Source organism: Danio aesculapii, chromosome 12 (genome assembly GCF_903798145.1).
Source record: "Danio aesculapii chromosome 12, fDanAes4.1, whole genome shotgun sequence".
Taxonomy (NCBI): domain Eukaryota; kingdom Metazoa; phylum Chordata; class Actinopteri; order Cypriniformes; family Danionidae; genus Danio; species Danio aesculapii.
The window spans coordinates 46,839,254-46,856,487 of NC_079446.1; the positions used below are offsets into that span (position 1 = coordinate 46,839,254).

General features: G+C 35.3%; 1 protein-coding gene across 1 annotated transcript; it reads left to right on the forward strand.

Moving 5' to 3' along the window:
- The first annotated feature begins 21 nt into the window (after positions 1 to 21).
- On the forward strand, positions 22 to 15,614 carry mrpl38 (mitochondrial ribosomal protein L38). The gene is made up of 9 exons (XM_056469199.1): positions 22 to 135; positions 1,205 to 1,390; positions 2,079 to 2,210; positions 4,632 to 4,834; positions 5,704 to 5,776; positions 9,123 to 9,168; positions 9,314 to 9,472; positions 14,758 to 14,894; positions 15,388 to 15,614. The coding sequence occupies exons 1-9, from the start codon at positions 48 to 50 to the stop codon at positions 15,522 to 15,524; spliced, it is 1,161 nt and encodes a 386-aa protein (XP_056325174.1). The 5' UTR covers positions 22 to 47; the 3' UTR covers positions 15,525 to 15,614.
- The last annotated feature ends 1,620 nt before the right edge of the window (positions 15,615 to 17,234 follow it).

Consider the following 17,234-nt stretch of genomic DNA (forward strand, 5'->3'; position numbering starts at 1 on the left):
TTGTTTTCTGACGTCACTGAGCGTCGCCGTCGCCGGTTCGGTTCATCATGGCGGCGCGCGGATCGGCGTGTGTCCTGCTGCGGGCGGCGGTGGATGCGGGACTGAAACGGCACTCCCGTGGTCTCCGGTCCACCGGTGAGCGATAATGAACGGAAATCTACATTAATGAGCAGCTAATTAGTGAAATAATTAGTTAAGCCGCAGCTGTTTGTGTGCGCGCGTGTGTCTGCTGTCGTGAATGACCTTTAAGTTACCTGTTTATATTCACTCTGATTCAATTATTTAATGGATAATTTATTTATTAGTATCTATTTTCATTAATTTTCGTGTCTCTATAAGCATTTGGAGACGCTACATATCTCAGATTTGCTCTAAAAATTGAGGTTATATTGTTATTACATTTTTGTTACGTTATATTTAAGGCAGTTTGATATTTATAGTGAAATATTATTGTAATATTTGTAATATCTTATTATTTTATATATCAAAGTTTTATATTGATACATTTATGATAATAATATAATGCCGGTAATTTTATTTGTATTACAACATTGTTATAACATTATTACGACTTTACTATTGTGTTTTTTTTATATTTATTGTGAAATATTATTATAGTAATTTTAATATCTTATTATAATATATAATAAAGTTTTGTATTGATACATTTATAATCATATTTGTTTGTATATTGTTTTTTATTCTGCAACATTAATGGGACTTGTTATGTTCAGATAAAAAATTATTAAACAAGAAAATGTTTTTGTTTTGCTGTTACTTATATTTGTATTACAACATTATTATAGCATTGTAATGTATTACGCTAAACTTTTATTAAATGTGTTATTAATAAAGTAAAAGAACAATATTTTATTACTTTATTTTAAATGATTGTTATTGTTATGTATTTACACAAGATATTACAATAGTTGTATAAATATATTTTTATTATTATAATATTTTTTTCTACAACAAATAAGTCTCTTTATATAAAACATCATAATTATTGTTGTTGTTGTTGTTGTTGTTGTTGTTGTTGTTGTTGTTGTTGTTGTTGTTATTATTAAGTCTTACTATTGTTATACTAAAAATGGCTACAGCCATATCACCCTGCAGCCCAAGATTATTGTTATTATTATTATTATTATTATTTATTCTTATTACTTTTATACTAAAAATAACTGCTGTGTTGACTTTCCTGCAGCTGTCCTGAGTCGGCGGGCGGCGCCTCTGGGTCCGATGCCCAATGAGGACATTAAAAGCACTCAGCTGGACTCTCTGGAGAAATATCGCAGCTACACTCGATACATACGAGCAGCTGAAGAGGCTGACCAAAAAGATGTTTGGTGGAAAACCTACAGAAAACACACACAGGACCAGACCAAACAAGGTACAGATGAAGTCAGAATTATTAGCTCTTCTGTTATTTATTTATTATTTTATATTCTTTCTTCAAGTATTGTCTAACAAAGAGATTTGTTCTACATATTTCTAAAGATAATAGTTTTAATAACTAATTTCTAATAACTGATTTATTTTATCTTTGCCATGATGACAGTAAATAATATTTGATATTAGATATTTTTCAAGATACTAGTATTAAGCTCAAAGTGACATTTAAAGACTTAACTAGGTTAATTAGGGTAAAGTTAGGGTAATTAGACAAGTCATTGTATAACAGTGGTTCTGTAGTTAATTTAAAATAATAATAATATATATATATATATATATATTTTTTTTTTAAGGGGGCTAATAATATTGACCTTAAAATGATTTAAAAAAATGCTTTTATTCTAGCCGAAATAAAACAAATAAGACTTTCTCCTGAAGAAAAAATATTATTAGAAAATACTGTTAAAATGTCCTTAAAAATAATCAATATTTCACAGGAGGGCTAATAATTTTACCCTCAACTGTAAACTTTGAGTTATGAATACACACACCGTGCTGTTTTAGAGTTTCAGGTTACATTCACAAGAGCTGTAATATCAGATCGGATGAAGCTGCTGGTTGTTATTTTGTCTGTTAGTGAACATTCAGCTCGTGATGTTTTGTTTGTATTTTTGTTTTGTTTGTAGCCATTGCGCCAGTGGACATCGGGCTCCCGTATCACCGCCCATCCAGAAAGATGGAGGTGAAGGAGAGGATGAAGGTGATTCAGGAGAACAAGAAGAATCCTGAGCTGGAAAGAGAAAATCGACTACAAACATGTGAGTTAATCATCAATCACCATAATCAGGCTCATCCAATCAAACAAATATCATTATTATGAATATTATTATTATTATTTTGAGGTTTTTAATCAATTATTCATTCATTCATTTTCTTGTCGGCTTAGTCCCTTTATTAATCTGTGGTCGCCACAGCTGAATGAACCACCAACTTATCCAGCATATGTTTTACGCAATGGATGCCCTTCCAGCCGCAACCCATCTCTGGGAAACATCCACACACATTAATTCACACTCATACACTAGGGACAATTTAGCTTACCCAATTCACCTGTACCACATGTCTTTGGACTGTGGGGGAAACCGGAGCACCCAGAGGAAACCCATGTGAACGCAGGGAGAACATGCAAACTCCACACAGAAACGCCAACTGACCCAGCCGAGGCTCGAACCAGGGACCTTCTTGCTGTGAGGCAACAGGACTTTTTTTAATCAATTAAAACAATTGAAATAATAAATAAAATATTTAATTTTTTTATAGTGCTGGGTAAATATTAATTGCGATTAATCTCATCCAAAAAACTGTTTACATTTTTATATTATTATTATTATTATTATAAATAAATAAATTCGGTTTGTTGGGATATATCATAAAGGGTTTAGTACAGTAATAATACATATTTTGGTAATCCCAAAAGTAGACCATTATGAATGTTAACATTGTGGTGTTTTAAGCACATTTTTAACCAAACAAATTCTCATTAATGTTAAAATATTATACTTATACTTTAACCTTATACTTAACATTACTTATATTTATTGTTAACATATACATATACACACACACAAACTTAAATTGTCAAAACAAACTTTTATTTGGGATGCAATTAGTTGCAATTCTTTTTTGCACAGCATTATTATATATTTAATGCTATTTTAATTTAAGTATACTGCTTTTATATTAGGGATGCTCATTTCAGTCATATTTGCCAATCGGCAACTGCCGGTCGTTTACTGAATATTAACGGTTAACTGGTCAGATTAACATTAAATTAATATTTAATAAAAAACTATTGACGTGTCTATTTTGTGTGACACATTAAATATTGCATTTTAAAATATTGATTTAACATGTGAGCAGCAGCATACAGAACAACAGAACGTCTTTGGGCACCTGCAGTGTTTTCAACAGCATAGAAAAATAAATAAATAAATAAAAAGAATAAAATAAATTGTCCCGCCCTAGATATTTTTAACTTAAATGACAAATTTAGATTACATAACTTAAACACTGAGCGAATCCTTTTTAAGAACCAGCATATGCTGTTTGTCCAATCATGTTTATTTCTCCCATCAAATAAAAATAGCAGGCTACCTCAAATCAATCGCTCCACGAAAAATAGGCCTATGCATTTAGTTAATGCCCCGCTCAAATTCTGATATCACAAGCCTCTGTCAACATTTTTAATGGAAGTCATTAAAGATTATTGTAGCATCTGACTTCACCTTAAAGCTTGTGAGTTTTTTCCCCCTCTCTCACTTGCAGTTCATGTGCGCACGCTACTTGTGATGAAAGACAATGACAAGGCCCATATGTTGACTTTTAGTAAAGTATAGGCTACTATAGCATAAAACAATTTTGTTGTTTACATATGATATTGCATTAATTTGCATACATGTTTTATAAGCTGTTTTATGTAGCCTCAGTTTGGTGGAGTTATCATTATGCAAAAATCCAGAAAATCTTTGGATTTGTTTGATTCATAGATTAGCTGATGTAGGCTGTTTTAAAAATTAATAATTTCTAAGAACTATTAATAATTGTAATTTTCCAAATGGAAAAAAGGTTGGTTTGTTGGTTGTACAATAAATTATCAATAGCCTATTTGTTGAGTTTATGATGCAGATCCAGGACAGAGGTAATCAGCATCAGCGCTGGTTTAGCATCAACTCTGGCAAAAACACGAGGCGCAGCAGGGCGCATAAGCAGCGTGCAAAACACTCGCGGCCATTAGTAAACCATTCAAAAGATGCAACGCAAAAAGCGCTTTCAATGTGATCGGCCCCTTATGCAGCCAAACTTTAAAAATATATAAATATTATCTTTTTTAATCGTTTAATTAACTAATAACTAATACTATTAACTAATACTATTAACTAATACTAATTAACTAATACTATTGATCGGTTAAAAACGCACCCTTTCAGTTAACGGTTAATCGGTTAATTTGGGCATTCATATTTTATATCTTGCCATTATTATTACAGTATAATAATAAATACATTACAACAAAATCACTATCTATACTAACAAGAGCATATACGTTTTTTTTTTTTAAGTGTGAATATTTAAGCATTCAGGTTTAATGATGCAGTGGTTGTTTGTCTAGAGACATTATATCACATTATCAATAATAATTCTGACATCTAATGTGCGCTTTCCTCATTTGATGCCTTCAGTCCGCGTGTCTCTGGACGGAGTAAAGTCTGAGTGGGAGAAAACAAACGGACCGCATCAGATCCGCAGACTAGCTGAACACTACGGCATCTATAAAGATCTGTTCCCCATGGCGTATTTCACACCGCGGGTCATGCTGCGCATAGGGTATGGAGACGACAGCAGTGCATCAGTGCATTATGGGAATCATCTAACGCCGAGTCAGGTGAGGAGACTGAATGATTGTTTCTGTCTTAAAGTACATCCCACACTATTCTTAAGTTCGTCATCAGAGCTCGTTTACAGACACTCCTTACAAAGTATAGTCTGTCCGTGTGGTACTCGAAACATCATGAGCCCTTCTGTCTACTGCATAGAGACATAATGGCGGAATCAACAGCACACATATTGAACAGTGTGCCACACGTTCAAGGCTTTACATCGCACGTCATGATCGCATTGTGAACATTACAGCTAAAGAGATGAACAGAGTCAATGTACTATACATTAACACGACTGTACGAATGAACTGGTTTCCATCATTGAACAGTAACGCACACGTTTTGAGTACTGTCATCAGAAATTTTCCAAACACTCCTGATGTTGTAGCTGTGGATAAAGTATCAACAAACATCCTGGTTATGGAAGTAGGCTGCTGTTTTGACGCATACATGGATTTGTGCTATTCAGAAACAACTACAACATAAATCTTATTGTTTTAATCTACAGTAGCCTAGGACCTGTTCGCAAACTGTGTGTGAGAGGATTACAAATCGCCGGGCTCAGTAAGAAAGACTCCAAACAAATTGCTAAATACTGTTCTGTGTCTTCAATAATAGGCAGTCTGCATGTGTGGACAAGACGATGCCATCTCTATCCTTAATCCATTTACTTACTACTATGCGCAGAATTGATTGAGTATTTTAATGTCGTCACGTAAAAGAAACTCAATGGTTGTATCCATTGCTTGTACTGTGAAACATCACGGGCTCTTTATGATTATTATGTGTTGCTTTAAATATTATTAGTCCTACCAAATAAATTAATCAAGTGTGTGTGTGTGTGTGTGTGTGTGTGTGTGTGTGTGTTCCTCAGGCAGAACAAGCTCCTCATGTTCATTATGAAGCTGAAGAAGATTCTCTGTGGACGCTGTTGTTAACCAGCCCAGGTGTGTTTAAGAGATTCACACATTTATAAAATCACCATGATCAGGCGCATCCAATCATCTTATTACTGTTAAACCATTATTAGAATTAGATTACTAGTAATAATTCTGTGCAGATTTCTGTATTTTCCAAGCTCAATGAGGCGACCCCTGTAATTTGTTAACCTGAATTGTTTTTTTGAGGTGGGGTTTGCGTATAAGAAAGAGCATTACCTGCTTCATTCCAGACGTCATTCAGGGATGACATATTAGGCCATTGTGTATATAATATAGTCCTATAATGCGCGCGTACATGACAAAGCCGCTGACAATACGCAAGATTATTATTATTATTATTTTATTTTTTATTTTTTAAAGGGGGCGGGGGTCTTGTCTTATTTTTTGCCCTCGGATGATCACATGCCTGAGTATTATTATTGTGTTATCAGAGTTTTTATTAATATATTCAAAGTTTTATTATGATTACATTTAAATGATATTTTATTGCTTCTGTTATTGTTATTGGAAATCTAATGTGCAAAGTTTTCCATTAAAATAATATTTTTTGTGCATAAATCATAAAACCTATTAAAATTATTAAAATTCTATTAATAGTAATAATATTTTATATATATATATATATATATATATATATATATATATATATATATATATATATATATATATATATATATATATATATATATATATATATATATATATATATATATATTATTTACATTAACACCCGCCAAATGCGGGTAGATTTCGGTTGTGGCGGGTTAGACAGCCACTCCCACTTAACACTTTGTCTGGGTAAAGTCTAGATCGGATGCACGGCTGGCTGGAAGTGCGATATGCACATTAATATAGCAGCATTTTTTATGACACTGTATAACAATAACTTATATTTGTACAGTACTGTGACGATTGGGTTAGGCGTTGGGGTGGGGGTAGGCATTATAAAATACAATTTATTGGGTAATTTATTAGATAACATAAATAATACTCTGTACGACTACTGTTTTTACGTTACTGTGATGGTTGGGTTTAGAGTTGGGGTGAGGGTAGACGTTATAAAATACAGTTTATTAGGTAATTTAATAGATAACATAAATAATACTCTCTACAACTACTGTTTTACGTTACTGTGATGGTTGGGTTTAGAGTTGGGGTGAGGGTAGAAGTTATTAAAATACAATAAATGGGAAATTTTATAAATAACATAAATTATTCTCATTAACTGCATCTATATCCGATCTAGCAACAACCCTTTAGCTGGCTGAAACTCATTTTTAAATTGCCAGTGCTGGCTCGCTGTCACCACAGATTAGACTGTTAGTTTATGACTGGTTGTGTATATGTGTACAAATGTGATCTTAGAATCGAGAAGCAGCACGACTGACAAAAACAGCTTTTCACGCGAGCAAAAGAAAGCAGGTGAATACGAATGAGAGGATCATGCGCACGGTGAGACAGGCTTTCCTCACTCACTGATGAGGGATTTAGTGTCGCGCGCACAAATGATTTGATGCGCACGAGTGTTTAAAAGCTCCTGTGCAGTGTCCTTACTCAAAGCAACCGTGCCTGGAAACGAAACTAGTGCGATGCTCTTGCACCCACAGTCCTTCAAGGGCTCGAGATTCTTTGTGAGCAGCAGCAGTTGTTGTCGCTTTCGCTTTAACCATTCTTTGAACAGATTATTAATTGGCCTAACATTAACCATGTGCGTGGCATCATTCTTTCATTATCCCGCACTGAAAGTTTTTACCCGCTTTCTTTTGCTTGCTGTTATTTTTGTTAATATAGTTTAATAATCATCCTTTATATTAATATTGCTTTAATATGTTGTTGTATGCATAGTTAACTAGTGATCTGGGATCTTGAGCCAGAACAGACCACTGTGCATAGTTTTAGATGCGTGAGAATATTTACTTTTAAAATGTCAGCTGTTGAGTTAAATAAAGTGTATGTATACAGCAGTATTGTGCTTGTTTTGACACATTATTTAAAATTTGTGGCAAGGAAATAATTAGTTTGGTGTGGCCAGAGGAAAAAAGGTAAATCCTTATTGTGTTGACTCCTGAAAAGTCCTGTAAAAGAAAACTAATTTCAATGCGACCCTTTTTTTTTTTTTTATAAAAACATAACCCATTTGCTCATGCTTATTGAGTAAGCTCATAAACAAAAAACAGTTTAATGAATGAGGAGGCAAGGGGAAAAAACACAATCTAAATTAGGTAATTTTAGCATGCCACAGTCAAATTTATGCATATAAAATATATTTTCCCAACAATAAAATTGTGGCTAGTGAAAATGGCGAGTGGCTAGTAACATTGGAAACTACTAGCCACAGTGGCTGGTGATCAAAAAAGTTAATGCCAAGCCCTGATTTTTTATATATATGTATTAATGTATATATTAATATATATTAATCTATATATATATTAATCTAATTAATGTAATGTAATGAAATATTTAACTGCAGTTAAAATATTGAACTTTATATAAAGTTATATGAATAATTTGAAATTTTTATAAACAAAAACATTGCAAATCTAATAATTTACCTGCAGCTTAATATTTTACATTCTAACCTTTTTATTTAGCATTTTATACACATAAACAAAAAAATATTACAAATGCGATGCTGTAAAAAATTGACTGCAGTTTGATATTTCACATTTTAGTAATTTTATATTGCTTTTTTATTCACATATAAACAAAAATGTTGCAAATGTATGGATAAGAAACTGCAGTTTTTTGATTGCAGGTGATAACATGAAAATATTTCTGAAAAAGACCTTTATGTAAATAGTTATAAAAATAATTTTAAATGTAGATAAACAAATACAAATATTGCAAATCATTTAAAAAATTAAGCTGCAGTTTGATCATTTACATTTTAACTTTTCTTTTAAGCTGCAATTTTCTCACTCGCGTATAAAAATACAAATATTCATTCATTCATTTTTTTTTCGGCTCAGTCCCTTTATTAATCTGGGGTCGCCACAGGGGAATGAACCACCAACTTATCCAGCATATGTTTTACGCAGCGGATGCTCTTCCAGCTGCCACCCAGCACTGGGAAACATACGTTCACACTCCTAGACACACATACACTACGGACAATTTAGCCTACTCAATTGCCCTAGAGCGCATGTGTTTGGACTGTGGGGGAAACCAGAGCACCGGAGAAAACCCATGTCAACATGGGAAGAACATGCAAACTCCACACAGAAATGCCAACTGACCCAGCTGGGAATACAAATATAACAAATGTATTAATTTGAAAGTAGTTGAACTGCAGTTTCTCCACTAGGGGGTGTAGGGGTCTAGAGTGATTATTAACATACGCGTGTGTTTGCAGATGAGCATCTGCTAGATGGAGAGCAGGAATATCTTCACTGGCTCGTGTGAGTATTTTTTCAGTCTCTAATAATAAAACCCAGATACCCCCAGCTCTTTGTAAGAGTTTCCGACATCAGTCCACACAGACATCAGTCTGGCTGGAAAACCCTGATCTAAAACTGACCTAATGAACTCTGCATCTGTTTCCAGTGGGAATATCCCTGGACGTGCTGTGGCATCCGGAGATCAGATCTGCCCATACTTAAGTCCGTTCCCCGCCAAAGGAACAGGCCTGCACCGATTCATCTTCATTCTGTTCAAACAGGACGCACTGGTGGATTTTGGCTCTGATGTCAGACCCGTCCCATGGTGAGGCAACATTACTGAGAACAAAAACCATACTGCATCAGTCAAGCAGCTCTGATTTAAAAGAGAAAGAAAAAGGCCAAATAAGATGTTCTCATTTTTATATATATATATATATATATATATATATATATATATATATATATATATATATATATATATATGTATATAATATTTATATATATATATATATATATATATGTATATAATATTTATATATATATATATATATATATATATATATATATATATATATATATATATATATATAATATTTAGCTATTTATTCATTAGTTATTCATTAATATTTATAAAATGTCACAATCTCGAGGCGTGCGTTAGCGGAGTGCCTCAAGGCTGATTTGTTTGAGCCACTTGTACATTAAGGTAGCGCTCAGAAAAAACAAAGCACCAGCAGAGAAACTCGACACAGAGAAACATAAACACCTCACTGCCAGCTAGTGTTTCGGAAGTGTTATTGCAGAGCAACACAAACAGCGCGCAGAAGTATAAATGCATGACAATGCGCAAGGTATGCGCCGTGGGTCACGCCGATCACTCGATGCAGAAGTATAAACCAAGCTTTAGTGTCCCACCAGTGATGATATACAGCCACATCGCACTGCTACTCATGTAATACTGCATTTATACAACAGTTCAATGGCACAATCGTGTATATAAAAAGGAAGATCAAACACAAAGAGTCTCAAAACCCTTTCGTATTAGGAACTACTTTCTTCCACCGTTCATTCACATCTGCAGCTGACGTCAGAACAGCAGAAACCGTTGCTCATTCACTAATGTCACTTTAGAGCTAATGTTTGAATGATTCTCTAGTGTAATGTCTAAAATGATGACAAAACAGCTGATTTTGCTCACATTTTAAGATTATAAGGCTGAACCGCATGAAATGCCATCAGTCTACAGAGATTTCCCAGTATTTCTCTGTTGCAATCGGGAGATCACAATAATTAACCCAAAAAAAAGCCAAAGCAATGCTAACACTAGTAGATTGCTGCGTGTTTGCGATGAGGAAAACCACTACACAAATGCAGGAATTTCTTCTTTTTACTGAACTAGTGTGTAGTAACGAAAACAGGAGACTCATTAGAAACAAACAGTTGACCAACCATAAAGTAACAGTAACAGTGGACAACACAAAGTACATACATTGCGTCAATACACTATGGTATAAATACAGCACTGAAACATACAAAAGAAAGAGCTCAACATAGAATGTCACTTACCAGTTTAATAATGATTTGATCAGCTGTAGTTTGTAGTTTTATGCTGATTTTTTTCCTTATTGGCTTATTGTGAGGTCTCTGTCGCCATCTTGTGGTGGAGTGTCAACCGTCTTTGCTCTGCTCAGTATGACAGGCTGATGCCCGCCAACGCACTGAATCTCAGAAATTAAAAATATTTTAAATAGTCACTATCCTTACAAATAAACTGCATAGATACAATCTAAACAACAACATTCTTGCCTAAATAAGCCTCAAAAGTACATTATATTGTCCAACAGCTGCAATATTTGTCGAACTGTAGTGAGTTTATTGATCTGCTGTCACTCTATGTGTGCGGAGTAATGAAGTGTGAAGAGGCTGTAAGAGTGCTGTTATTACAGAAATATTGCATGGCTTGGTGTGTATATATATAAAATGAATAATAATTAATTAATTATTTATATAATTATCATCATAATTTATTATTATTAATAATAAAAAACAATAATAATAAGTATATAATTATAATTATTGACCTATATAATTATAATTATTACCTATTGACTATTATATCAAATACTATAGCCTTAAAGAGACTTTGATTATACTATTGATTATTTAGTTATTATTATTTACTCATTTAAATTCTTATTTAATTTTTAATCAATGCTTTTATTATTGTAGGTTTAGTAATTTAAGTAAATCTAATGAAACGGCATGAAATTAATATTTCTTCTTGGCAGTTCACAGTTCAAGTGTATAAACAAATATTTGAGTTCATATTAAATGTTATATTTGTAATATTCATTCAACTATTATATAATTATTATGTATTTATTAATTATAACATTTTATTTATTAATATATATATATATATATATATATTATTAGTATAAAAATAATAATAATTATTATTATTTATTAAAATGGTTGTTTTCACATGTTATTTTATGGATTTCACTCATGTTTTGACATTTAATATGCTTTTAATTTGTATATATATTTTGTAAATGTATTTTTGAAGCAGGCATTGACAGGATGTTTCATCTTTGGCTTGTGTATATACAATAATAATGATTAATGATTTATTTATAAATTATATCAAAATATAAATATTTATTTGTTCAAATAACTAAATTGTTATTATATTTTAAAATCATTTCTAAAGTTGTGCATTTACTAATGAACTACATAAAAAACATGATTAATGAAAGTTATATTAAAAAACAATATTCATTCATTTTCCTTCGGCTTAGTCCCTTTATTCATCAGGGGTCGCCACAGCGGAATGAACCGCCAACTATTCCAGCATACGTTTTACACAGCGGATGCCTTTCCAGCTGCAACCCAGTACTGGGAAACACCCACACACTCTCGTTCAGTACAAGCAATTTAGTTAATCGAACCAGCAACCTTCTTGCTGTAAGGCGACAGTGCTAACCACTGAGCCACCGTGCCACCCTTTAACTTTCTGTTTATTATTTCATTGTCTATCAGAATGAAAGCTGTGACTTCTGGAGATTCTTTCACCAGATAATAATCTCAGATCTGTCATTACACACAAATGAACCATTAATATTCTCAGAAAAGAAGGAAAGAACAATCTTTTCCATGTCATAACAAAGAAGTATTTGTTTTCCCCAAATAAAATGTTTGTAATCTCTGGGTGTGTGCAGGACAGCAGAGACAGATCTCCTCTGTGATTGAGGAAAAACCCACAGAAAAACCCCTCAACACTGCAACTCCCAATATTGCCATAAAAGTTATTGTGCAATAGCCTAATATACAGATGAAGTCAGAATTATTCGCCCTCCTGTGCATTGTTTTTCCAATATTTCCCAAATGATGTTTAACAGATTCAGGAATTTTTCACAGTATTTCCTATATTTTTTTCCTTCTAGGGTAAGTCTTATTTCTTTTATTTCAGCTACAATAAAAGCAGTTTTAAATTTTCTTTAACCCATTTTAAGGTCAATATTATTAGCCCTCTTAAGCAATATTTGTTTACAGATCAAACCACTGTTAATACAGTAGCTCCTTTCACACATACAGACCTTTACGGAAAATTACCGGCAATTTCCCGGAAAGATCTTTATGTGTGAACTATAGACTGTAAAATATATGGACGTAGCATCCGTGACGTCACCCATAGGTTTCTGAACACTGCAAAAGAAGCTACAAGTAGGCGCGGCCAACCGTCGCCATTTTGTTCGCGCGTCATCGCACCCAAGGCGGGATACCAAACAAGGGCAAAGAGGCGGAGAGTGGGCGGAGCTACAGACACCTGCTGGCACTTTGCTTAGACCTGGCAGACAGACTTTACTTTGGGAGAAACGCTTGATACTTTATTACCTGCGACTCGTTTGTGTTCTGACCACATGTGCTTGGCTGTACACTATATCAATAAAGTGTTTAGACTTTTAAAAACACTGTAGTAATACATTGAGCCACTAAACATTGCTCTTATGATGTTTTTCTAAAGGAGGAAAACGCGAATTACTTCCAAACACTTCATATATAGTCTGTGTTAGTAAATTGATGAACTCCAGCATAACACTGTATGATAACGCTTCAGATGACTGATCTAGAGCCTACAGCTAATCAATCTGTCACATTCTGGAGTGCTTTACAGCTCTAAAGAAAAATATTAATGATAAATGATCTTGAATAAAACAAATACATTTATAGAGATGGTATACAAGTATATAACTTTAGTCACATGGGAAACGGAGACCACATAAATGGTTTGTGAGCACAATTAAGTGCACACAGCATCCCATATTATCTGATAATTGTAAGAAATAAGTCCAAAAGGCAGCTGACTGTGTAAAGCCACATAAAACAACACAAAAATACGATGAATATGCCGAGATCAGTGGCTAATCTGCCGGATTCAGCTGAGGTGAAGTGACGGCGACCAGTGACCTAGCTGTCACTCAAGTGGCCACGCCCTTAATTGTGCAGACTTAATATAACCTAATATAAAGGAAATGGATGAGTTATAAAAAAATTTACCCCCCTCACAGTTGTCATGGAGAGTAATAATAGCTATATGAACCAAAATCGTTCTTTGTACCAGGCTGTAAACACCTTTTTTTCTGCTGTAAAGTTGGCCATTCTAACAGTGGGCTCAATTGCAACTTGCTCTATTATGGAGCCAGGACTAGCGGAATTTTGATGAATTGCAGTTTCAGTTACTTTCCTATTGGCTTCCCGAGGGAGAGCGGGAGTTTGCCGCTTGGTGTGAACAGGCCCTTTTTGGAAATCCCGGTAAATTCGTTCCGGCCATTTTCCGGAAAGAGAAGTTTTTTTAACATTACCGGTAATTTGCCGGAATGCTGCGCTGTGTGAACGCAGAAGGAAGATTGCCGGAAAGAGCGCGTTCACGTTCAGAACGCGCTGACGTGAGACGTCTGATGTAGCCAATCAGAACACTCAGACGCATTCACGTCCGCGCGGTTTATTAAAATAAAAGTCTTTGAAGATTTTCCCAGACACATTTAACTGCTAGAAGTTAGTCAGATAACGTTTATATGTTCATCTTAATGCCAACAGTGTAAATAATTATCGATAAGATGCTTATGACAAGCCGTTGTTTGTTTACCTTCAAGCTCTGCTTCCTTCAGTTGCTTGACAAGTCGCGTGTGCCCGTGAAGCAGCCGGTGAGCGCCAGCACACACACATATCTGCATCTCGACATGCGAAAGTGTTGCTCTATATGTTTTCATCGAAGTTGTTCACTATACTGATCCATCCACAGAGTTTGTAATGGAGTCAAATGTTTACAAATACAGACCCAGCCGTTTAGTGGTCATTTCTGGTTGATGTCAGAATTTATCGGTGTTTTGGAATGGATGTGTGAATGGTCTTTTCCGGAAAAAATCCGTAACGTCCTCGCCTGTGTGAACAGCGGTTTTTTGTTTATTTACTGGTAAAGTGCCGTAAATTTTCCAGATATTTACCAGTATCGCTGTGTGAAAGGGGCTAATGACTTAAACATAACATTAAAATATCCAGGGTGGCTAATGATTCTGACTTCCATCGTTTGTGTCTGTTTTTTAGCGACAGTCTGAAGCAGCGGAGTTTCCAAACGCTGGATTTCTACAGGAAGCACCAGGATCTGATTACGCCTGCTGGTCTGGCTTTTTTCCAGTGTCAGTGGGATCAGTCCGTCACGCAAACCTTTCACAACATCCTAAGTGAGTGAATGCTATGAGGAAGCTACACTTGTAAAGATGATCTTGAAGTTTTAGTCATTGTATTTTTAGCTACAGGTTATATATATAAATAGTCTAGGTGTAGTTTGTTGACATTATAAGATTAAAAAAACAGAGGCAGCATGGTGGCACAGTGGTTAGCACTGTCGCCTCACAGCAAGAAGGTCGCTGGTTCAAGTCCCAGCTGGGCCAGTTGGCATTTCAGTGTGGAGTTTGAATGTTCTCCCTGTGTTTGCATCGGTTTTCTCCACCTTATGTAACTATTTATAAATTTGACCTGTTTTTGCCATGAAACTGCCATGAAAGTGTTAAATTTCTGAAAGGGAAACACACCACAACTCCCACAGATTAATCATTGTTTAAGGCGGATACGAGCTTCCTTACAAACCACAACATTCACACTAGGCTTCAAACTAAGCTTGTGAAAAGGCTTGTAACTCTATTAATTCAATGATGACGTGATTGTTTTGTGCAGAAATGAGAGAGCCGGTGTTTGAGTACCAGAGACCTCCGGTTTATCACCCTCCACAGAGGAAATACCCTCACGGACAGCCCCTCAGATACTTGGACCGATACCGAGACGGAGCGCAGCAAACATACGGCATTTACTAAACTCTTCTGCATCATGTTCACTGTGTGCTCAAACTGATGGCTGTCTTTTTGTTTTGATTTATGTTTGTAATAAAGTTAATGTGATATTGATTGTGTTGTGATCTTGTGGTTACTTTTAATCTTGGCAAGCATTTTAATTATATATTGTCTACATTGTAATATTTATGTGTATATACGTTCAAAGTGAGCATCAGAATGGGGAAGAAAGTTGATTTAAGTGACTTTGAATGTGGCATGGTTGTTGGTGCCAGATGGGCTGGTCTGAGTATTTCAGAAACTACTGATCTACTGGGATTTTCACGCACAACCATCTCTAGGGTTTACAGAGAATGGTCTGAAAAAGTGAAAATGTCCAGTGAGCGGCAGTTCTGTGAGTGCAAATGCCTTGTTGATGTCAGAGGAGAATGGCCAGACTGGTTCCAGCTGATAGAAGGGCAACAGTAACTCAAATAACCACTCGTTACAACCGATGTCTGCAGAAGAGCATCTCTGAACACACAACACGTCCAACCTTAAGGCGGATGGGCTACAGCAGCAGAAGACCACACCGGGTGCCACTCCTGTCAGCTAAGAACAGGAAACTGAGGCTACAATTCACACAGGCTCACCAAAACTGGACAATAGAAGATTGGAGAAACGTTGCCTGGTCTGATGAGTCTCCATTTCTGCTGCAACATTCGGATGGTCGGGTCAGAATTTGGCCTCAACAACATGAAAGCATGGATCCATCCTGTCTTGGATCAATAGTTCAGGCTGCTGGTGGTGGTGTAATGGTGTGAGAATTGTTTTCTTGGCACACTTTGGGCTCATTAGTACCAATTGAGCATCATGTCAACGCCACAGCCTACCAGAGTACTGTAGCTGACCATGTCCATCTCTTTATGACCACAGTGTACCCATCTACTGATGGCTACTTAAAGCAGGATAACGCACCATGTCATAAAGCGTGAATCATCTCAGACTGGTTTCTCGAACATGACAATGAGTTCACTGTACTCAAATGGCCTCCACAGTCACCAGAGCTCAATCCAATAGAGCACCTTTGGGATGTGGTGGAACGGGAGATTCACATCATGGATGTGCAGCCGACAGATCTGCAGTAACTGTGTGATGCTGTCATGTCAATATGGAGCAAAATCTCAGAGGAATATTTCCAGTACCTTGTTGAATCTATTACATGAAGGATTAAGGCAGTTCTGAAGGCAAAAGGGAGTCCAACACGATACTAGTAAGGTGTAACTAATAAAGTGGCCCATGAGTGTATATCTTTTTTGAAAATAGGGCTGTACTCATTTATGTTGGGTGCAGTATACACACATATATGTATATATATATATATATATATATAGCCAAATACCTGTCACCTGGACTCACCTCATCAGCACCAACCACCACCTGCAAGCAATCAGTAAGAGACGAAATACAGTGGGGCTACAAACTCCAGACTTACCCAGATACTAAGATCTCTCTCCAGATTGCAGAGGATAAGATTGACACCTACACCACTTTTGCACACCCATACTCACCAGCCAGAAGCCTCCTGGGCACTACTTACCTTCATTGCACTTTCACCTTTTGCATATTGTAAATAAATCACCATCCAGGGCTTTTGCTTGAGAATCCGCAGTCTTTGTGTTGTGTTTTTAATTCCTCCTCTCACCACTATATATGTATATGTATATATATATATATATATATATATATATATAT